At 46.0% G+C, this 23612-nt stretch overlaps 1 protein-coding gene across 3 annotated transcripts; it reads right to left on the bottom strand.

Moving 5' to 3' along the window:
- Positions 1 to 1319: 1319 nt before the first annotated feature.
- On the bottom strand, positions 1320 to 18885 carry Pfas (phosphoribosylformylglycinamidine synthase). 3 transcript variants are annotated; one of them, XM_078042861.1, is made up of 29 exons: positions 18760 to 18774; positions 17344 to 17387; positions 15894 to 16070; positions 15672 to 15807; positions 14893 to 14998; positions 14250 to 14439; positions 14019 to 14124; positions 13526 to 13666; positions 13300 to 13424; positions 12994 to 13122; positions 11199 to 11330; positions 10921 to 11049; positions 9322 to 9395; positions 9053 to 9209; positions 8701 to 8762; positions 8396 to 8557; positions 7782 to 7907; positions 7536 to 7667; positions 6902 to 7132; positions 6569 to 6749; positions 6393 to 6476; positions 6048 to 6203; positions 5732 to 5851; positions 5276 to 5421; positions 4947 to 5154; positions 4702 to 4793; positions 4492 to 4606; positions 3459 to 3782; positions 1320 to 3365 (listed from the first exon to the last, which is right to left on the bottom strand). In XM_078042861.1, exons 3-29 carry the CDS (start codon positions 16033 to 16035, stop codon positions 3055 to 3057), a joined length of 4017 nt encoding a protein of 1338 aa, XP_077898987.1. In that variant the 5' UTR covers positions 16036 to 16070; positions 17344 to 17387; positions 18760 to 18774; the 3' UTR covers positions 1320 to 3054. The 3 variants fall into 3 exon arrangements, with proteins under 3 accessions (XP_077898987.1, XP_077898986.1, XP_077898988.1); XM_078042860.1 differs by lacking the exon at positions 17344 to 17387 and having other exon boundaries at positions 18760 to 18885; XM_078042862.1 differs by lacking the exons at positions 15894 to 16070; positions 17344 to 17387; positions 18760 to 18774 and having other exon boundaries at positions 14893 to 14949; positions 15672 to 15808.
- Positions 18886 to 23612: the final 4727 nt, after the last annotated feature.

The raw sequence follows: 23612 nt of genomic DNA, 5'->3' as shown, positions 1-23612 counted from the left end.
TTGGGGACCAACTGGCAGCCTCTTCCACAGGGAATGATGGGGCAGTAGAACAAAGAACAGGGTGATGGTGATATAGCAGAATGGCAGGAGCCTCAAGTGGAAGGGGGGTGAAGTCTAGAAGTAGGATACAAAGGAACCTAACCTTCAGCTCCCAATAAAAGCCACCCCTGGGAGGGGCTGCAAAAGTGGTTTCCCATGAAGGCAGAAGCACAAAACAGCTACCCATAGTGGTTTGCTAGAGGACCTTTGGATTGGGGAAGGGACACAGGAACTGGGTCAGGACCAGCAAGGGCAAGTTTGTAAGACTAATACTGGATGAAAACAGGAATGAGAGGCTGGGGTTGTAGCTCAGTTGTAGAGCACTTGCCTTGGATATGTGAGGTACTGGGTTCAATCTTCAGCACATTAAAAAAAAAAGATATTAAAAAACAAACAGGATTGAGAAGCTAAATGGTCTTGGTATCTGAGACAGGTAGGTCTTGCTTGGCCAAGGTGATCCAAACTAGAAATGGTTCCACCTCTAAAACCACAATTTTAGGGACTGGATTGTGGCTCAGCAGTAGAGTGCTCGCCTAGTGTGTATGAGGCCCTGGGTTCAATCCTCAGCACCACATAAAAATAAATAAAGGTATTATGTCCAACTACAACTAAAAATAAATATTTTAAAAATATATAAATAAATAAAACCACAATTTTAACCATTAGAGCTAATCAGCAGGCTACCTCACAGGTTGTCCAACTTTTTTTTTTTTTTTTAAAGAGAGAGAGAGAGAGAGAATTTTAACATTTATTTTTTTCTAAGTTCTCGGCAGACACAACATCTTCGTTTGTATGTGGTGCTGAGGCGAACCCAGGCCGCAAGCACACTAGGCAAGCGCGCTACCGCTTGAGCCACATCCCCAGCCCCATTGTCCAACTCTTGTATCACCTGACCTCTAAGCCTCGGTACCAGCCCCAAACTGCACATTCGATGTTACAAGGTTAACAAAATATTTATTTCTTCCCAGAAGCAGGAGGAAATGTTCAAATGCCAAAAATGATCCATAGGAGGGCAATACAGCTTAGGGCAGGTCACTATGCAAAACAATGAGGAAAAGATGTTACTTCTCCACACACACACATTTTTTTTTCAGTGTGAGGGAGCGGGTACGGGGAACTCATGTCAGGCCAGTGCTCTTCCATTGAGTTACATCCCCACACTCACAATTTACACCATCAATCTCTTCTTTAGGTACTATCCCCTATCAGAAGCACATGCCCAGCCTTCTTCTTCTCCCCACCCACCCTGGTGCCCTCAGAAATCTGACTCCAGTCTTCACTTTCAGGGGAACTCCTTTAATTAAGATGCCCAACATTTTAGGGGGGCAAATGACCTATAGCAGAAATGTCAGTGAGCTCTACATGTGTGTCAGCAAAGGGAACAAGGAACAATGGAAAACAGCTGCCAGCAAAAGACTGCAGGATGGTAGGAAGCAGATGGAGCAGAGTGAGCATGCCCCTGGCCACCCTCCTCCCAAGTTGTTTCAACTCCTTGCAATTTAGTTATACTTTGCCAATTTTTTTTTTTTTGAGAATTAATGCAGATACACAGAAAATACCCAGCACCTGTTCAGCTTGGTGATGCTATATCCAGGTATTATCATTTTTGGCAATACTGGGGAATGTAGGGGTGCTCTGTCACTGCAACATCCCTAACCCTTTATTATTTTTGTTTAAATGTTAATTTTTTCAGTTTTAGGTGGACACTGTATCTTTATTTTCATGTGGTGCTACCCAGTGCCTCATGCATGGTAGGCAAGCACTCTACCACTGAGCCAAAACCCCAGCCCCAGACCATTATTATTTTTTAATGTTCTGAGACAGGGTCTTCCTAAAGTGTCCAGACTGGCCTCAAATTTGTGATTTTCCTGCATCAGCCTCCTGAGTCACTGAAATTACCAGTGTGCACCACTACACTTAGCTTATTTCAAGTTTTTTTTTTTTTAAGAAAGAGGGAGAGAGAGAATTTTAATATTTATTTTTTAGTATTTGGCGGACACAACATCTTTGTATGTGGTGCTGAGGATCAAACCTGGGCCACAAGCATGCCAGGCGAGCGCGCTACCGCTTGAGCCACATCCCCAGCCCCTTATTTCAAGTTGTTAGATCATAAAATGCTGCTTGGCACAAAAGATAATGAACAAAGAGGTAGTATTAGAATAAACTAAGGGCTCTGATCTAAGGATGATACTCACAACTGCTAACAGAGAGCTAAATTAGGAGAAACATCAAGAGTACTGGGTTTAAGGGAAGGCAGGTGAAACACACTTGTAATCGCAGGGGCTCAGGAGGCTGAGGCAGAAGTATTGTGAGTTCAAAGCCAGCCTTAGCAAAAAGCAAGGCACTAAGCAATTCAGTGTGACCCTGTCTCTAAATAAAATACAAAACAGGGCTGGGGATGTGGCTCAGTGGTTGAGTACACTGGAGTTCAATCCTTGGTACCAAAAGAGAAAAAAAAAAACAAGTACTGAGTTTAGAGGGTGGCACCAGGCCAGCCCTGACACACAGCCAGAAATCCTATCAAAGAAAATTCTGTAAGCAACAATTCTCACAGTTAGCATAGCTCACTTGAAAAGGAATCCAGGAAGCTTCTGCTACTAACAATGAGAATAGACAGGGCCCATTGCATGCTGTTCCCAGATCCTACACCAAAATGAAAAAAGGGGGACATAAACTTCCCTCAGAGCCCAGGAGGGAAATGAGGCAGGATGCGGTGATTGCTGAGGAAGTGAACAAGTGGGAAGGCAAGAGAACCCAAGCGCTTGCACCCTAACTTTCGCTTATCAGCTCTTTGCCCCAAGCCACAGGCTGCTTCCTAAACACAAGGAAGGGCAAAAGATGTTAGAAGATAGAACTAAGGACTGCTCTTCAGACAAGTTTCCAGAAGGCAGATGAGTAAATCAGCTGAGCTTTTCTTTTGATACTTTTGGAAGTCATGAAGGGTAATCCTGAAGGTGACAGAGCAGCAAACACAGAGGGATAAGTTGTAAGGGCAGGTGAGCCTGTCCAGTTGGCTCAGCAGCCTGCTTCCTGGGTCCAGTTTCGGGCATTGATGAATAGCTGAAGCCACGGGGAGGTGGTAAGAGTGTCAAATGGAGGGGGTCGCCATGCCCACTGCCATGGCCTCACAGCCCTCTCAGGATGAGGCATAAGAGCCAGGTGGCGGCCATCATGGGAGCAGACACCAGCCACACCCCTTGGAGAACCATTGGGATTCAGTGGGTATTGCTCTGTGGGGTTCCCCTCATCATCTGCCCAGTGCAGGGGAGCCAGGCCTTTGGCCTCAATCTGGGCTTGGAGTTCTGGAGAAGAAAATGCCATGTAACCTGGGAGGGAAGAAAGAAAATGAAAGTCAAGTTCTTTCAGGCCCTTTATCCATTCCCAGCCCTCAGTCCTCCCCCTGCCTTTCCAGGCCTGACCTTCTCCATGGGCGCTCCATACTGGCAGCACAGCACCTTCCATCCCTTGAAGCATCAGGGCTGGCCCAGGCCCCACTCGCACAGTGGCCCAGCGAGACTCAAAACGCCCAGCCAGGTTGTGACGCAGCATGAGGCCAGGCTGGGTTGGCCAAGAGTCATGATCCATATCCCCGACTTCTTCATCAGGGTTGCCACCCACCCAGCCCAGTAGAGCCAGCAATTGACAGCCATTACACACGCCCAGGCTAAAGGTGTCTGGCCGCATCCGGAAACGCCTCAGCTCAGCTCCGGCCTGTGAATGAAAAGTCACAGCAGCTGCCCATCCTAGAAGGGAACATGGAAGTCAGGTGAGATGTGGGAGGCCTCAGAAAAAGAGAAGCCAAGAATGAAGGGAAACGGCTGCTCTTTGACTCTAGCAGGTAACCCTCTCTACAGAGCCTGGGGCACGAGAGGGAAGAAATGGGCTGGTCTGCTTAAATCTGATGTTACCAACTCCTGGGACACAGATGGCCAGTGATTTTCTTTTTGCTTGGCCAACAGAACGTTAAAAGTTTTCACTTGGGTTGGGGTTGTGGCTCAGTGGTAGAGCGCCTGCCTAGCATTTGTGAAGCCCTAGGTTCAATCCTCACTAGGTTCAATCCTCAGCACCATGGATAAAAAGACAAATAAAATAAAGGTACTGTGTCCATCCAGAATTAAAAAAAAAAAAAAATACATCATATATGTTTTTATTGAGTTACTCAACACTTAAAAATAAGATCTCATACAAAAACCTGAATTTTCAGCTTTTCTTTAAACAATAAGGGTCTGGTTATGTTGAGCCACCTTTTCAATAGCTGCTTCAGCCGACCAGCAGCTGCCCCTTTAGATAGGACATAAACTGTCCAGATTAGCAAGACCCCACCCAGATAACCTGCCCCATTTATTAACCTCAGGCCTTCTGTTGACACCTGACAACTGAACTCATTCGCTCACTTTCCCCTTGGCTTTATGAAGGTGAGAGATTTCAGGAATGTGGCAGAGGAGCACCTACCTTTGGCAGAGCCCAGGACGTCTGCATAGCTGAAACCACCCACAAAGGCCACACCGCGGAATGTGTCTAGCCCAATGGCCCCAGAACAGAGGTCCTGCATGGTCACGTCCCACACCTAGCAGGTCAGAGTAGGCAAATGTCAGGGTACCCAGTCCGAGGCTAGATCAAGGCTAGATCAAGGCCTCTAGCTCTGTTGGCCAACCTACTCACCTCAAACCCAGCCAAGTGGAAAGCATCAGCCATTTCCCGGTCTCCATTACTACCCTCTTCTCGCAAGATGGCGACTCGCGGGGCAGGACCACCTGGAAGGAGGAGTGTCTCTGTTCTAGACAGTTACTTCCCCACCTGAACTCCCCAGACACCTTTTCCAGAGCAGGCCCAGGCACCCAGGTCTTGGGATCCAAACCCAGGCTGACAGCCTAGGAAACCAAATGTTGTTATGCACACTCCCTCACCAAGCTCATGGGGCACAGAGGCCTTGGGGAAAGAGGGGGGCAGGCAATAGCTGGGCCCCATCCGCTCCCTTAGACCCTGTTCCTCTTCTGCCACATAGTGTGGCTCTGCCTGCAGCTGGTCCAGCTGGAAACTTGTTTCCTCCCAGAGGGCTCGCAGCTGCCCAACTGGCTCCTCCACAACCACAGTCCCGTTCACTGATACTCGAACCTGAAAAGGGCAAGTAAATCAAGAGCTAAGAGAAAGGACAGCCCCTCCATGGCTGGCAGAGAGGCCTACAGCTTCTTCGCTCAGACTGCCCACTAAGCCCCACTCTCCCTGGCTTCCTTACCATGGCATGGGGACCAGCTTCGCCTGTGTGGCCCAGCTCCAGGCAGTGGAGGCCAGCACTCCTGTAACGCTGCAACACTCCAGCCAGGTCTGGCTTCTGCACCTCCAGCACCAGGCCTGGCTCCTCAGCAAACAGCACTGGCAACGCTGGGAGAGCAATGGAGGCAAGTCAGGGTGTTTAGGGTGCTGCCAGAGATTTAGAGGCAGCAACCGGAGGTGGGGTGAGGACTTGGATGGTGGGAAGAGGAAGTTGCATCAGGGACTGTGGGGGGTCTTCAAGGGGTACAATAAGGAACACAGTGGGTGCCATTTAGTTCAGCTGTCAGGAGACAGCTCAGAAGAGACAGTCGAAGAAGACCCAGGGAAAATGGGTTGAGGACATTCTATTCTTTATCAGGAGATGAGGTCTGCAGGGTAGAGAAGACAGCCAGACCTGACTCTAAACCTAGTTTCTTACCATCGACGCCAGGCGCAGCTACATCCACCTCTATCCCACAATTCCCAGCAAAGGCCATCTCGAGCAGACAGGTGACAAGGCCTCCGTCGCTGACATCATGGCCTGAGCAGAGGAGGCGGTCTGAAGGAAAGTAAAAAAAGTTCAGTGATCTTGGGGCCCAGCCTGATGGCTCCACTTATCTACTTCTGGAGAGTCCATGATAGTGTGTGAGAAGGTAACACACATGGGGAACAGAGAAGGATCCAAGTCCCTAATCCCCACGTACTTAGCTGGTGAGCACCTGCTGCCATGTGCACCACCTCTCCCAGAGCCTCACCTTTTAGAAGCCCCTGGGTGATCCTGAAGGCATGAACCAGGTTCTCAGGAAGATCCAGGTTGGGAGGCTGTTCCCCGAGCTGTGAAAAACACTGGGCCAGAGCTGAGCCCCCCAGCCGGTGCTGCCCGGGGCTCAGAGGCACATACAGCAGATGGCCTGAAGAGACAGAGAAGATGGGGGGAGATGGATAGTTCAGGAGTACCCTTCCCTGAAGTGCTCATAGCATTGCCATTCCCAACATGCAAGAAGATGCCCCAGACCATTAGTTCCAGAAAGTACCACAGCCCAGTGCTAAGATGAGGGAGCCCCCAAACCAAGACCAAGGTCAAAGTACATTGCACATACCTCTCCCTCTAGGATGTTTGAGGTCTGGGGTCACAGTGGCTGTGATATCTGGACTAACAGCATAAGCTGAGATGACCAGTGACCCTACAGAGCAAGAAAGACCAAAAAAGAGTGAGATTCCAGCCCAGCCCAATGGTCCCTTCTCCATCCCCCTCTCCTGAGGGCCCCAGCCTCACCAGGAGCCCGCACAGTCTCAGTGCCAACCCGGGCAGCCATGCTGAGGGAATCCTTGCCACCATCCACTGCCACACCCAGTGCTGCCATCACTGCCACCATAGCCTCACAGGCATCAGCTAGAGCTGCACCTTCCCCTGGGAGCTTGGCTGCCCACATCCAGTTCCCACTGCACTTCACATCCTAGGAGAGTAAACATTAGAGTGGAAGAGACATGCAGAGACTAGGGTACAGAAGGACTGGGTGGTTGTGAGCATGAAACGAAAGACAAGCAATGAATGTGGAAGTGTCCCAAAGGCCTGGAACTCTAGGGTAGAAGCTGTCAGGGAACTCACCTGAAGATCAGTGACCAGAGCAAACACCAGGTTGGTGAGGGCTTCAGCCACAGCCAGCCGGGCAGCCACCTTGGGGTCCAGCAGGCTCTTGACTGGCTGCTCTCCCAGGGCTGTGGCAGCCCCTATGAGTTCCTGGTGACTCAGTGCTACGACAGCTACATCAGCCAGAGGAGTGTGCAAAGGCCCAACACACTGCTGTTGGGCCACCAGGCCACCCACAGAGCGGTCCACCTGTGGTATGAAATACAATTGGCAAGAGGGCAAAGAACAGACAGCTAGGGGCTCGGGTTGTATGTAGCTCAGTAGTTGAGGGCTTGCCTCGCATGCATGAGTCACTGGGTTTAATCCTCAGCACCACATACAAAAGTAAGTAAATAAAGATATTTTTTAAAAAAGAACAGAGAGCTCAGGTTGTCCATTTTTTCCTGAGGGAGACAGAACAGTGGGAAACCTGGCTTCCCTCCAACATACACATAAGAGCTCCACACAGAGGGTAGGCAGCAAGAAGACCAGGGCATGGGGTGGAGGTGAAGGTGTCCCTGTTCTTCCCCCCAAGACTCTAGGGCTGTGGTGGTCCTAAGGGGAGGAAAGAAAGCAGAGGGCTCAAGGGGTGAAGCAGGGGTGCAGGGAAGACCTTGGTGGTGAGATAGCGCTTGCTGGCCACAGAGGGCAATCTCAGAACCCGCTCCAGAGCCTGGCGCACACTCAGCCCCTGAGGCAAGGCCAGGGGCTGCAACACAGGAGAATCCCTCTGGAGGAAGAACTCCTACAACAAAAATGGCAATAGGGGAATATGAGTACCCATGGAAGGCTGGGTGCAAGCAGATGATGGGGGTCCCGAGAGGAGGGCCACAAGAGAAACACATCCCATCCCACATACCTTCTGAGGCATCTTGCCCAATACCCATTCGAGCTCCAGGTCCACAGGGGTTGGGGGAGGTTTAGAGGGGGCATCCCCCTGGCCATTTCTCCCCATGGGACACTCACGATCATCCACCAGCACGATCTATGGACCACAGGGACAACACCCAGAGGGAATGAGACTATGAGCACCAGCAGGGAATGCTTCCAGAGATTAGGGCAGAGATGGTCCTTCCACCCTTCCTCTGTAATTTCTATCTTCCCCCTGCTTCCTACAATCTGTTCCCCATATGTTCTTTGTCATCATCTCCCATCCTTCTCCCTTGACAGTTCTTGCTCTAGCCCAAGAAGCCAGGCAGCTTGAACCCACCAGTAGTGTCTGCTTTTGACTCTTGGAGCCAACTCACCCTCTTTTTTTTTTTTTTTTTTTATTTTTTAAGATTTTTTTTTTTTTTAAGAGAGAGTGAGAGAGGAGAGAGAGAGAGATAGAGAGAATTTTTTTAATATTTATTTTTTAGTTCTCGGCAGACACAACATCTTTGTTGGTATGTGGTGCTGAGGATTGAACCCGGGCCGCGCGCACGCCAGACGAGTGCGCTACCGCTTGAGCCACATCCCCAGCCCCCAACTCACCCTCTTGTCTCCAGTAATGGTACCCACAAAGCAAGCCAGACAGCGTTCCCGGGCACTGACACGACTCAGGAAGTCCCGGTGGGGCGGCCTCAACAGAAGTGCATTTGACTCCTGGTACTCGGCCCCCCAGATTTCCAAGGCATTCAGGGTTGGGTCACCCAGCTACACAGACATAGCAGAAAGCAAAGAGAAGAATCACTAGGCCTTCCCCCACCTCACACTGTTGCTAGGAATTGGGGATCATAAAGGAAGGATGGCTGGGGCTGGTAGAGGGGGGATGCCAGACTTCAGGGGATGAGACCAACCTGGAAGCGGCTGGTGTAAATGATGGCCCCTGCTGGGTCACTCAGTTCCTTTAGGACATTGCCTGGTGAAAGGATTGCAGGGAAAGGTGGCAATGTGGTTATGGTCAGCTCCAGGCAAAAAAAAAGGGCAGTTCCAAACCTCCAAAGGAGCACCTAATTGTGTCCCTGCAGGAATTGCTGCTATAGTCTCTCTACCAATTGTCACAGGGCAGCAGGCTCCACCCACTCCAACCCCGAACTGGTGAAGGACTTAAGAGCTGGGTGGTTGGTTGCAGATGCTCAATGTCTCTCCCTAAACCAAATTTGGCAGGAGTTAGTAGGCCCAGCACTTTGTCCCAACTGCTTCCCTTACCATTGCCACCAGCACCCTGATCATGGAGGCTGCAGATGGGGTTTTCCATGGGGGCTTCCACACAAGCCCGGATAACACGGTTCATTTTCTGTTCCATTTCTGGGTCTCCCCGCTGCACAGCCCCAAAATCCAGGTCACTGGCATTATCTCCCTGCACCTGAAGGAACATAAAGCATAGCTCAGCTCAGGGAGGCTGGGCTCCCTCACCTCCCACACACATAGGACCCAGCAACATCAAGGAGTCTGAATCTTTAGCTATTCCCACTCACTTGCACAGATGAAGCTGCTCCACCTCCAACTCCAATCCTATAGACAGGACCCCCAACCTTTACAACATCCATGCCTGCAAGGAAGAAGGGTAGAAACAGAACACAGGGAAAGCCATCACAAGCCTCTAAAGCAAGGTAGTATAAGGACAAAGAAAGTTTATGCGAGGGGTACATGATCTTAATACTCCACTGGGCTGATGGGAGACTGAATTAGAACAACATCTACAGAGGACAATGTGGCCCTAACAATCAAAATTACAAATACATGTAGCTCAGTGGTAGAGCACTTGTCTAACACGGACAAGATCCTAGGTTTGACTCCCAGTACAGCAAAAATACATACATACATACAAATGCTTCTGTTCTTTGGGAAAATACACTTCAAGGAATATTTTTTTTTTGGTACCAGGGATCGAACCCTGGAGACACTTAACCATGAGCCACTCCTCAGCTCTTTCTATATTTCATTTAGAGAGAGGATCTCGCTAAGATGCTTAGCGCCCCACTAAGTTGCTGAGACTGGCTTTGAACTTGCAATACTCCTGCCTCAGCCTCCCCAGACACTAGTGTTTCAGGCAAAGTCACTATGCCGGCATACTTCAAGGAATTTATTCTATGAATTTACTCATAAGGATACAAAATTTGCCTACCTATAAGAGTAAACATTGTAAACTGGGCGCAGTGGTGCATGCCTGTTATCCTAACAGCCTGGAGGCGAAGGCAGAAGATCACAAGTTCAAAGCGAACCTCAGCAATTTAGCAAGGATCTAAACAACTTATAAAAACTCTGAGACCTTATCTCTAAAAAAAAAAAAAGAAAAAGAAAACTGGAGATGTGGCTCAGTGGTTAAGTGCCCCTGGGTTCAATCCCTGATACCAAAAAGTAAATAAGTAAATAAATAAAAATTAAAAATAAGGGTTGAGGGATGTAACTCAATAGCAGAATATCCCTGGGTACAATCCTCAATAAGTTCTAGATGAAGTAAAGAAAAAAAGAACAAATATTCATATGGATCTACTTGCATATGCAGCAAACACTTCTGGTAGGACACAAAAGTAACTGAATAAAATTGATTGTCTCTAGAGAGGGAAACTGGGGTCTGGAGGTCAGGGGAAGGAGTTTTCAATGCATAACATTCCTTGCCTTTTGAGTTTTGAGCCATGTGACCGGATCACTTAGTCAGAAAATGGGACCTGGACTTTTATCTTGATTCACCATAGCTCTTAGCACAGTGCTCAGCACACAATGAGTACTCAATAAATGTTTGCTTAATTGAACTGAACCAGCAAATAAAAGTCCCTGGCATATAGCGAATGGCGAACAAATATTAACTGCCTCAATTTAGCAGGGTGTGATCCAGAAGCATAGGGGTAGGGGTGAGAAGGGCCTCTCCCCTACATAAATAAAGTAGGGAGGAGACAGAGATAACAAAGGCTGAGACTGCTTGCTAACATAAACCACTCTCCTGCCTTGAAAACCTGTACTGGAGGAGAGACATGAACCAAGGAATTAAAAACTAATCAATAAATGTCCCCTCAATTCCCTCCCTGAAACTTTCCTGTGCTGACCGAATACAGGGAAAAGTAGCAGGTTTTTACCTGGCTCTGGAGGTTCCTTGCCCACATGCTCAGCTTCCATGGACCCAATGCCCCCACTAAACATAATGGGTTTGATCCACTCACGCCGCTGACCATTAGGGAGCTGGAGGCCGAAAGAGCGGGCAAAGCCTGGAGTGTGGACATCAGAAAGAAGGGGTTAGGAATCAATCACCCAGACCCCTAGCCTTTGCCCAATACCACAGTCCATGGGTCACACACCCACCCACAAGCCCTTGAGGGACTATGTGTTCATTATCCCTCTACATGCCCAGCCTTACCAGCCAACACTGGTTCCCCAAACTTGTTGCCATAGTCAGATGCCCCATTACTGGCTTCGATGGCAACCTCCAGGGGCCTGGCAAAGTTCCCAGGGTACTGGAAGCTTGGATCCTCCCAGGGAAGATTATAACCTGAGAGGAAAGAAGAAAGTTGAATGAATGGACTATAAAGATATAAGAGAGTTGGGCATGATGGTGCACACCCATAATCCCAGCAACTTAGGAGGCCTCATGAGAAGAGAAGTTTGCAAGTTCAAGGTCAGCCTTGGCAACTGAGACCCATTCTCAAAAAAATAAAAAAGATGAACTGGGGATAGCTCAGTTGGTAGAGTGCTTGCCTCGTATGTGCAAGGACCTGGGTTCAATCCTCAACACCACAAAAATAAATAAATAAAAAGGGCTGATAATGTAGTTCAGAGATAGAGCACGCCCTTGGCTTTGATCCCCAGTACCTAAAAACAACAAAAAAGAAGCAGGATGGAAGAACCAGCATCATTGGGCAAGTCAAAATCAGTAAGGACCACCCGCATGGTTGGAATGTCCACTTTAGCACAGTGTAGAACCTGTAGTTAAGTGCTAGTCTTTTTCTCCACCTCCCATATCAGCCTTCCCTCTTCTCAGTATCAGACTTCTTTTTCCGTTATAGTACTGGGGATTGAACCCACCTCTCCCCACAAGCTAAGCAAGAACTCTATCATTGTGCTACATCCCCAGCTCAAAATATCCAACTTAAGCTTTTCTGGATTTTGGAGACAAATAGTGATTAAAACACAACCCAGGGCTGGGATTGTAGCTCAGTGGTAGAACACCACTTGCCTAGCATGTGTGAGGCACTGGGTTTAATCCTCAACACCACATAAAAATAAATAAAGGTCTACTGACAACTAAAAATAAACAAAAAAACTCAAAAAACAAGACAATCTAGATGTGCTCAGTAGTTAATGTGGTTAAGTGCCCCTAGGTTCTATATCTGGTACTAAAAAAAAAAAAAAAGACAAACCAGCATCATGTTTTCTGGCTGAGACAGTAATAGCTTGTAAAGTAAATCATCATGATTAGCGACACATGCCTGTAATCTCAACAGATATAATCCCAACAGCCTCAGGAGGCTGAGGCAGGAGGAATGTGAATTCAAAGCCATCCTCAGCAAGACCAAATTAGAGTGGCCCTAAGAAACTTAGCAAGACCCTGTCTCAAAATAAAAAATAAAAAGGGCTGGAGATGTGGCTCAGTTGTTAAGCACCCTGGTTGATTCAATCCCCAGTACCAAAAAAAAAAAAAAATTGGGGCTGAGGCTGTAGCTCAGTGGTAAAGCGCTCGTCTTGCATGCGTGAGGCACTGAGTTCGATCTTCGGCACCACATTAAAAAAAATAAATATACTGTGTTCATCTAACAAAAAAATATACATAAAAATACTTTTTAAAAAATTATGATTCTGGACTGGGGATGTGGCTCAAGCGGTAGCGCGCTCGCCTGGTGTGCATGCGGCCCAAGTTCGATCCTCAGCACCACATACAAAGATGTTGTGTCTGCCGAAAACTAAAAATCTCTCTCTCTTTTAAAAAAAAAAAAAAAAAAAAAAATTATGATTCTGCAAATCTAGGCTGGCACCCAACATCTCCAATGGCCTACACACCTCATGATCAGGGTCAATGAAAAGCCAGCTATTCGGGAGTCCTCCCTCCCCACAAAAAAGACACCCAGATGACCTTTTAGCCTACAAAATACAAGCATTTGGTGCTGCCAGGACAAAAAGTCTGGAGGCAAGGTGGGTAGAGAGGAAGAAGACTGGACCTGGGATATGCAGGTTTCCAAAGCAATAGCCAGCAGTGCCAGCCACCACATGGGCCCCGCGGCCTGTGCACTGGATGTCCCGGATTCGGCCCCCTGTGCCCGTGGTTGCACCACTGAAAGGGGCTACTCCTGCAAAGAGAGAGTGGGGGAGGCATGAGTGTCACAGAGACAAACCTCATCCCTGACCACCCCCATGGAAACAAAGACAACAAGCTTTCCCTTTTTTTCCCAGCCTCAGCCTAGATACCTGGGACCTTTGCCCTACCCTACTCTCTGATCTCCATCCCTCTCAGGAACACAGCTCACCTGTGGGGAAGTTGTGTGTCTCGGCTGTGAAGACAACATGTCTTAGCCCCTGCCGTTGCTGGAAGCAGCTTGGCTGTGAAGGGTCCTCAGGTCGTAGGAATCGGACTTCCTTCCCCTGGATTGCACTGTGGACATGTCCATGCTGGACCCACTTCTTTCTCGAGATCTGTACTAACCCAACCAGGTTCCAGCGCCTCCCCCTTCCCAGACCCAAGGCACAAGCAACCTGCTGTTGTCACAGAACTTGAGGACATTGTTAGGATTCGAGGACATCTGGGTGCTCATGATAGATTCAAACAGCGAGTGTGCCAACTTCTTTCCATCCACATGGAGCTGGCCCTTGAAGAACCAGTGTCGGCTGTGCTCACTGAGGGAATTACATGGAGAAAGGAAGGCAGAACAAAAACATGAGTCATTCCTCAGTGCCATGTCCTCTCAATAGCATTCAGCAGCAGTTATGGCCTATTCACACTTAAATAGGTCAAAATACATTCCATAAAGTCAATCATCAAGCATTCTGTCACTGTGGATTATCCAGAGCCAAAGTAGAGATGAAACTAAGATCTAAAGACAGATTCCTGGATGGTTAGGGGGAGCCCAGGCCCTCAAAGACTCAGAAAGGCCATTATACCAAGGAAGAACTATGAAGCCAAGTCCCCATGGTCTACCCTTCTAACCTCTAGGAGCTCATATATCAAAATGACCAAATTTGTCCTCACCTATTGGACTGAGCCAAGTCAAAGACCTCCACAGTGCTGGGATTCCGCTGTAGTTCCTGGAAGCGCTTGGTATAGAAATCCAGGTCCCAGGAGTCTAGAGCCAGACCTATAATACAAACCCCAGAAAAGTTTACTGTATGGCTCAGGTCACCTTATTCCAGGTCTCAACATATCTACTGGCATTCTAGTATCCTGGGTCTTTCCCTTCCATTCCCACAGACTCCTACTCACCTAGCTCCTGGTTGGCCTTCTCCAGGGCAAGCCGACCCTCAGCTAATACGTTGATGGGGCCATTCAGAGGGGCTGGGATGCTTTCAGGGGAGAAGCTCTGGATGGGATGGGGAAAGTGCTGCTCTGTCATCCGGTCATGCAGGGCAGCCAGAGCCACGGTCTCCACCTCAGCTGAAGGGTGGTGGGCAAACTAAGAATGAGACACACACAGAAGGCAAGGGATGAAGAGTGAACTGAAGAATGGAGGGAATACTCCACCCTTGGCTCTCCAAATATACAATGTTAGTCCAATGCTACCGTACAGCACTCCCCCGCTTTTTTTTTTTTTTGCAGTGCTGGGGATTAAACCCAGGGCTAGGCATCCCCAGGCCTATATAGCACCTGTGTCTAGACAACAAAAAAGAAGACTCCCCTTCCAGGAATGAGTCCATGCTGTGATGCATAAATTAGCAGAGACTAACACAGACTGGATTTCTATCCTATTCATCCCTTGATAAGGAATCTTTGGATAGTGACCAATTCATACAATAATGAAGAACAGGTCCAAAGCCAGGAACTCTTCCCTTGCTTCTCCCATTATTTCCCTAGATCTTAGGATCTAATCTCTTCTAGTACACCTCCTCCTAATCACCCATTGCCTCACCGAGAGCCGGTAGCGTCGGGTAATCTCCACACGATTCACAGCTCCCAGTCCTGAGGCCTGGCACACAGAAACGATGTTGGTGGATGTTGGAGTACAGAAGTTCAGCCTGAGAAGTGGGCCAGATGGTTAGGATCTTGCCAGAAAGGCAGATCCTATCCATCCTGCCCAGCCAATCTCCCATCACTATCCCCTCACCAATGGTCTCCAACCTCAGACTGGGCTCCAAGAAACCTGCTTTCAAGTCACTCAGATCAAACTATAACTATCCTCTAGGCAACTCAGTGAGACCCTGTCTCTAAATAAAATACAAAAAATAGGGCTGGAGATATGGCTCAATAGTCGAGTGCCTCTGAGTTAAATCCCTGGTACCCCCCAAAACAAACAAACTATATAACTATCCTTCTAGCAATAAAACTGCTGCAATTTAGGGGCTAGAGCTGTAGCTCACTAATAGAATGCTTCCTTAACATGCACAAGGCCCTAGACACAAACCTCAGCACTAAAAAGTCAAAAACTGCCACAATTTTAACTTCTCAGAATACAAGTTATTTTACTTTCAGAATGTATCTGAGAGCTGGCTCAATCTATAAAGGCATATACCACATGGAGAAAATATGTGCAGTTTTCAAGAAAGGGAATAAGATGTAATAAAAGCAAAACAAATCTCCTGAGGATCACAAGAGGAACTTACAATGGAAGTGGAAGGGATATGCAGTGAATTCAAAAGAAAGGCTATGTCCTAGTTAGTGAAACAAACTGCCCCAGGTTAAAACACATACCTGGGCCCAACTTCCAGCAGCAGGTCATTGGAACCTGGAAGGAGCCAGGACTTTTGAGCAACATCATCCAGTAACAACGGGCAGCCAAACAGCCATTTCAGCTTCTTTATTTCCTCAGCATTTGGGAAGGCCTCAGCTACAGGGAGACAGAGTAAGGATACATTAAGATACTACATGTGGCACTATAGCACTTCATTCAAGCATCCATTACATAGGCCCAACCTGTCCAGTCCACATTGTAACAGAGTTCTGTCTCAACACCCTGCAGTTCTGGTAGTTGCCTTTGTACTTTTTGTAGAGTCTGTCCAGTCGCTGCCCCTTCATGGCCAGAGGGTCGGACATAGAAGTGAAGGACTGGGGCCATCTTTGCAGGTGTCCTTTCAGGGAAGAATTGGTTTCCTTTAAAAAAAATTAAACAAACAAACAAAAAAAAAATTAAAGCTTTCCTGTTGAACTAATTTCAAGTTTCAAGGACAGTCGAGACATTAGTAATAGGTTAGGGGAAAATAACAAGGGCACTCAGAGAAAAGGTAACCAGGAAAAGGTAGGCTTCTAATCTACTTCACTCATTCAACCATGATCACACTCGGAGCTCACAGATATACACTGCCTCTTCCCAAGAAGTGTGAGAACACAATGTGGACAACTCAAACTTAACTTATTAAAAACTGAATTCACGACTGGGGATATAGCTCAGTTGGTAGAGTGCTTGCCTCACATGTACAAGGCCCTGGGTTTAATCCCCAGCACCACAAAAAAATAAAATAAAAAAGAATTCACCCTTAGCATGCTAAGACCCTGGACTTGATCCTTGGCACTACAAAAAGAGAAAAACAAAAAACTGAATTATTTGACTATTATGTCCAGGACCAAGGATTGTGATATTGCCAATCTAGAGGTCACTTTAACAGTTCTTATCTTACTAGACGTCTCAGCAACATTTGACTTAACTCATTCCCTACTTTTTGAAACAACACCTTCTCTGGCTTCAGTGACACCACACTTTCCTGGTATCTTTCCCACCTTCTGGTTGCTCCTTTTGAGTCACTTTTGCTGGTCATTTGGGTGCCCAGGGCTCTATTCTTACTTCTCTTCTATTTCTTAAGTGACCTCATCCAGTCCTGATTTTAAATATTATCTGGTAGAATGAACAAATGAAATTGCCAGCATTCAACAATTTTTGGCCAAAACCAGTAATTTCTTATGGTTCAAGTTAATATTTGCCAATGAATTCTATAACTTTACCCAACACTGACGATTCCTGAAATTCCAAATAAGTACATTCAAAAGCTTGAGACACTGATGTCTCATATACACAGCAAATATCTGTTATGGTCAAAACAGGAATTCTTTTTTTTTTAAGTTGTTGATAGACCTTTTATTTATTTAATGCAGTGCTGAGACTCGAACCCAGTGCCTCACACATGCCAGGCAAGTGCACTACTGCTGAGCCACACCCCCATCCCCCAAACAGGAATTTTTATTTATTCTCCAGAGTTGCTATTCCCCATGTCAGTAAACACTACCATCATCTAATTAATTGCTCAAACCAAAAACACCAGAGTTGACCTAGGGATGTAATTCAGTGACAAAAAAACTTGCCTAGCAGGTTTTTCCTTCAGTCTCTCTAATCTATTTCCAAATAGCCCTCAAATCTCCCCTCTCCACTCACCTGGATCAACGTACTGGCTTTGGGAACAGAGTCTGATTCCACCTCTGCAAAACCACAATCCATTTGCCACATGTCAGCATAAAGATGATGGCTTCCCATCACACATGGTATAAAATTTCAACTCAGTGCTCTGGATTACTTGGTCTGGCCACCTCTTCAACCCTATCTCACCCACTCTGCAAGGATCCCACTAGGTTCTACTGTATTCCTCTATCTTACCAAGCTCGGTACTAAAAGGCATTTTTTTTTCACCCTTATATATGCATAGCTAGTTATTTTTTCTCTTTTGATACCAGGGATTTAACTCAGAGGCACTGGACCACTGAGCCACATGCCTAGCCCTATATTTTTGTATTTTATTTAGAGACACAGTCTCACTGAGTTAGTGAGTAGCTTTTTGCTGAGGCTGGCTTTGAACTCAGGATCCTCCCTGCCTCTCCTGTTGCTGGAATTAGAGGCATGTACCCACCCAGCCTGCATGGCTAGTTCTTTATAGTTACTTAGATTTCAGGGAAAATTCACCTGCTTGGAAAGGCCTTATTGGACTAGCCAATCTTAAATAGCCACTCTCATATGGCTCTGGTTAACTTCTTATATAGTATTCACCCCAATCTGACATTTTTATTTACTTTTCACTCTATATTCCCCCCCTAAAACAAAATCTGTCTGCATGTAGCTGCTTCATCTTCGTTTAATCACCAAAGCTTGAGCAATTCCTGGGGCTTACTTTTTAAACATAAAGCTTAAAAAGTAAACAAATGAAAACGCGTTGCCTGAATGAATGAATTCTTGGTTCCCACCACTCCTCTGTCCCTCTCTTCTTTCAGGGCAGTTTTCCTGAAACCATTTTATTTAAATTTTCATCTGCGGGGCACGGTGGAAGATGCCTGTAATCTCAGGGACTCGGGAGGCTGAGGCAGGAGGATCCTGAGTTCAAAGCCAGCCTCAACAAAAGCGAGGCACTAAGCAACTCAGTGAGACCCTATCTCTAAATAAAATACAAAATAGGGTGGGACATGTGGCTCAGTGGTCGCGTGCCTCTGAGTTCAATTCCCGGTACACCCCCGAACCTCGCCGCCAAAAAAAAAAAAAAAATCCCAGTGCAATATTCCTAATGATTAGCATGGTGCCCTATATAAAACAGGTGGTTGACAGATTTTTTTTTTTTTTTTTTTTTTTGCTGAACTAAAGACTCTGGAGCCAAGTTTGAGTGGTCAGGCACCCACGTCCAGCGTCTGCGGAACGCGCACACGTGGGGATGAAAGGATACCCCTACTACAGCAGGCACGCGGGCCTCAGCTGCACTCAGCTCGGCCTGGTGGGGATACTGAAGCGGCCTGGACTGGACTTGGGATGGGTGACAAAGAGCTGCACCACTAAGTGGCCTTAAAGCCAGCATGCGGTACATATACTCACGGGAAAGCTGTCCACGCTGCCCCTATGCCACACGAATCTTGGCGCGTTCGCGTCAGCTATGTGCGACGCCTGCGGGCGGAAGTGAACAGGAAATGCCTCGCACACTTCCTCCAGTAGTAGGCGAGCGGCTTCGCAGCCCTGCAGCTGTTCTCGACCCAAGCTCTTTGGGGTCGGGTTGTCTTCCTGGTGGTTTCTTTTTCTTCTTTCTTTCACTCTTCTTTCTCCCTCCCTCTCTCCCTCTTTTTTTCTTCTTTTGCGGTACTGGAGATTGAACCCAAAGGAGTTCTACCACTGAGGTACATCCCCAGCTCCTTTTAAGAATCATTATCTTTTTTTTTTTTTTTGAGACAGGGCCTTATTCAGTTGAGAAGCAGGCCTCAAACGGAGCCCGGCTCCCATTTGGTCTCTTCACAAATCCTCCTTGAATTGACATTTGTAAAAACACATTCAGTTCTGTGTCCTCGACTATGCTAGTCTTTTTTTTTTTTTTTTTTTTTGTACTCTGATGGTCTTGTGCAAATGACCAAATGACAAATATTTTGAACGCAGGAGACGGAATGAGAAGCTTTTTCTGCGTCCAGGATTCATTTTCCCTCCCCCTTACTCTTTGACTTTTTTGGGATGAAAGTATGTATATATGTATGTATGTATTTTGAATAAGAGAGACTGAGGCAAGAAGATCGTGACTTCACAGCCAGCCTCAGCAATTTAGTGAGCCCCTAGGCAACTCAGCAAGACCCTATCTCTCAATAAAATAATAAAAAATGGCTGGGGGCGCTGGGGGTGTGGCTCAAGCGGTAGCGCGCTCGCCTGGCATGCGTGCGGCCCGGGTTGGATCCTCAGCACCACATACCAACAAAGATGTTGTGTCCGCCAAGAACTAAAAAATAAAAAATAAATATTAAAAAAAAATGGCTGGGGATGTGGCTCAGTTATTAAGCGCCCCTGAGTTCAATCCCCAGAACTGAAAAAAAAAAAAAAAAAAAAAAGAAATGATATATGGATGTGGAAGCTGAGGCTTGTTCCAATGGCTTGTTGCATAGTTTTGTAATACAAATGCTTTTCTATCTTTGAACAGTTTTTTTTTGTATGTTTTTAAAACCTTATAAAGCATGAATATACGTTTCTATTAAAACCTATCATCTGGGCATGGTGGGCACTGGCCTGTAATCCCAGCGGCTCCCAAGTCTCAGCAAAAGCGAGGCACTAAGAACTAAGTGATACCCTATCTCTAAATGAAATACAAAATAGGGCTGGGAATGAGACTTAGTGGTCCAGTGCCCCTGATACCCCCCCCAAAAAAAGGACCTATCAGAAGCTGGGTGCAATGGCACACACCTATAATCCCAGCAGCTAGGGAGACTGAGGCAGGGGGATCTAGAGTTCAAAGCCAGCCTCTGCAATTTAGGGACACCCTACCTCTAGAAATAAAAAAAGGGGGGGCGGGGGCTGGGGATGTGGCTCAATGGTTGAGTGCAGGGGGTTTCAATTCAATTCCCAATACCAAAAAAAAAAAAAACAAAAAACACCAAACTATCAGAAAACAGGAACCAGCAATGTATGGTGGCTGCTACAGAGTAGAAAGTTGTTACCTCTTCTAGGCTTGAGAAGATAAAGGGAGGAAATAATGTTAACAGGAGCTGGAGCCACCCACCATCATAAGTACAGTGTTAAAAGAAAATAATTACTGGATTCTCTCTTCCTTCTCTCTCATCTGCAAGTAAATTTTGTTTTGTTTTGTTTTGTTTGTTTCCTTTTTTCTTTCTTCCTATTCCTGTGCAAATTGTCTTTGTCTCTTGTTAGCCAAACCTACCCTATAAATAGCCTAATTTCAGCTGGGTGTGGTGGCCTAGAACTGTAATCCCAGGGGCTAGGTAGGCTGAGAGAAAAAGATCACAAGTTCAAAGCCAACCTCAGCCATTTATGTATGTATGTATGTATGTGGATTGAGGGATACCAGGGCTTGTATCACATTCAAATCTTTTGTTTCTTTATCCTGCAGTGTTAGAATGCAAGTGAGAAGGCCAAAAGGCAGGAGATAGGTGGGCTGAAGGAGTACTGTGGGCAGGAAGGGCCTGGGGTAGTTTGATTAACACTTCCCTGTTTGCTGGGAGCTGTTTCTTTAACAGTTCCTTAGGAAGGGTTCTAGCCTTGGGGACATTAACATTTCAATTTCCCCAAGTGCTGCTCTGGTTTCCTGGACTCCATTCTCCATAATGGCCTCCATTTTATTTATCTTACTCTATATTAGAACCGATTTACCTAACTACACTAACTATCTATCTTTAAATCTGGCTTCAATATTATGTGTCTATCAATATCTCTCTTTAATCTTCTTTTATTTAGTTAGTTATTTTGGATCCAAGGATTGAACCCACAGGTGTTTCACCACTGAGCTATGTCCCCAGCCCTTTTTATTTTTTATTTTGAGACAGGGTCTCACTAATTTGCTTAGGGCTTTGCTAATTTGCTGAGACTGGCTTTGAATTTGTGATTCTCCTTTTTCAGCCTCTTGAGCTGCTGGGATAACAGGTGTGCACCATACCTGGCTATATGACAAGCTATTTCTTCTTTTGTTGTTTGTTTGGTTGGTTGGTTTTGACTGGGGATTGAAACCAAGGGTGCTTAACTACTGAGCCACATCCCCAGCCCTTTTTTATATTTTATTCAGAGAGAGGGTCTCACTGAGTTGCTTAGGACTTCACTAAATTGCTGAAGGTGTCTTTGAACTTGTGATAAACCTGACTCAGCCTCCTGAGCTGCTGGGATTATAGGCCTGAGCCAGCATGCCCCACCCCACTTTAAGCTTCTTTTAATCAGTATAAAAATATATTCTGTAAACTAGCAAAGTACATAGGCACTAATTAACTGGATTTACAGTACTCTAAGATTACCTGGACTTTTTAAGAATTCAGATCTGGAAGGAAATAGATGTGGGTGTGAAGGTGAGGTCAGTCATGGAGTTTTTAGATTTAAAGCTCTAGTTTCTCTTGCCTTCCCTATTTATCTTTTTACCTATCCTTATTTCTTCCATCCTACCTCACTCCCATGGCCTTGAAAACTGATGCACTTTTTAAATCCTAATTTTCTGGTATGACTGTTAACCTTATAAAATTCATAACTATCCTGGTGCAGTGGGGTGTGTCTGTAATCCTAGTGGCTCAAGAGGCTGCGGCACAAGGATCATGAGTTCAAAGTCAGCCTCAGCAATTTAGTGAGGCACTAGGCAACTCAGTGAGACCCTGTCTCTAAATAAAATATTAAAAAGGGCTAGAGATGTGGCTCAGTGGTTAAGTGCCCCTGGGTTCAATCCCTCATACCAAAAAAGAGAGAGAGAGAGACTGAGAACTAGCTTGACTGTCTTATTTGTCCCTAAATTCTAAGAGACCTTGTTTTTCATGGGAGTCCTTGACTACCATTAGAGCACCCTGGGTTCTTCCCCTAGCACTGCAAAAAATAAATTTTAACTAGGGGTGGTGATGGATTCAATACAGCTTTCTGCAACCACTATGGCCCAAATTTAGCTCTTCCTTCTATAAACCATCAAAAATAAATCCCAGGGGCTGGGTTTGTGGCTCAATGGTAAAGTGGTAAAGTGCTCACCTAGCAAACATGATCCTCACAGCACCACATAAAAATTAAATAAAGATATTGTGTCCACCTACAACTAAAAAATTAAAATTAAAAAAAAAGTAAATCCTAGGCCAGGTGTGGTAGTGCACACCTGTGATCCCAGATACTTGGGATCTAAGCTGAGGCAATAGTCTTAAATTCAAGGCCATCCTGGACAACTTAGTGAAACCTCAACTCAAAGTAAAAATTAGAAAGGACTAGGGACGGGCCAGGGGTTGTAGCTCAGTGGGAGAGCACTTGCCTAGCATATGGGCTTGATTCTCAGCACACATATAAATAAAATAAAGGTCTATCAACAACAACAAAAAATTTTAAAAACATTTAAAGAAAAAAACTAGGGATGTAGTTGAATGGTACAGTACCTACTGTATGAGGCCCAGGGCCACTAGAGGAAAAAACAAAAGGTAAATCCCAAGATATGAGGCACATCCTTGTATTTATAAATAAATAGAGGAGAGTCTGTCAGAGTTGAGAAAATACTGAAAGCAAAAAGATTAGGTTAGGGGCCTTGGCTAGGTCCAATAAATGCTTTAATAAAAAGGTCAGTGGATAATGGCATGGGAGAGTTTCAGTTTCAGCTTCTAGCAGATTTACTTATTCATTCATTCATTCATTCATTCTTCTGCTTCTTCCTCCTTCTGGTTGAAAGCTAAGCAGCATATGTCTAATGTAATATGGAAAATAATAAATAATTACAAAACAAATATTCATTTGATGTCCAGTAAGGTTTTGTTTTTATTTTATATTTATTTACTTATTTGTTTATTATTTATTTATTTTTTGAGCTGAGGTCTCACTGTGTGGCCTATGCTGGCCCTGAACTCCTCTCCTCTAGCAATCCTTCCAGCCTTGGCCTCCCAGTAGCTGGGCCTACAGGCACATGCCACTGCACTTAACTCCCAAAATTTCTTATATAAAGAACTTGTCATCACAGTGCATTTCTAGTGCATCAAATATAGAATAGAGAAGATCTGCACCAAAAGTGAAGTTAAGGAGCTGGGGCTGTAGCTCAGTACCCAAGCACTTGCCTCATATACATGTAGGCCCTGGCTTAGAGTCCCAGCATTGCAAAACAAACAAAAATAAAGTTGAACTGGTTGTGGTGGTGCATGACCATAGTAAAAAAAAAAAAAAATTTTTTTTAAATAAGTTGAGCCAGTCTTAGTGGTGAATGCCTGTAATGCCAGTGACTGGGAAGGTTAAGTATCACAAGTTTGAAG

Source organism: Ictidomys tridecemlineatus, chromosome 3 (genome assembly GCF_052094955.1).
Source record: "Ictidomys tridecemlineatus isolate mIctTri1 chromosome 3, mIctTri1.hap1, whole genome shotgun sequence".
In the NCBI taxonomy this organism is placed as follows: Eukaryota; Metazoa; Chordata; class Mammalia; order Rodentia; family Sciuridae; genus Ictidomys; species Ictidomys tridecemlineatus.
This window is presented reverse-complemented; position numbering and strand designations above follow the sequence as displayed.

What these genes read in the sequence shown, in the direction of transcription:
- Pfas (XM_078042860.1), bottom strand. Translation starts at nt 16,035, where the DNA reads ATGGCCCCAGTCCTTCACTTCTATGTCCGACCCTCTGGCCATGAAGGG. An exon ending in AGCTGCGCCTGGCGTCGATG is followed by an intron (nt 5,422 to 5,731) that starts GTAAGAAACTAG and finishes TTGCTCTCCCAG; the next exon opens with CGTTGCCAGTGCTGTTTGCT. An exon ending in CTCTGTGCCCCATGAGCTTG is followed by an intron (nt 4,794 to 4,946) that starts GTGAGGGAGTGT and finishes TCCTCCTTCCAG; the next exon opens with GTGGTCCTGCCCCGCGAGTC.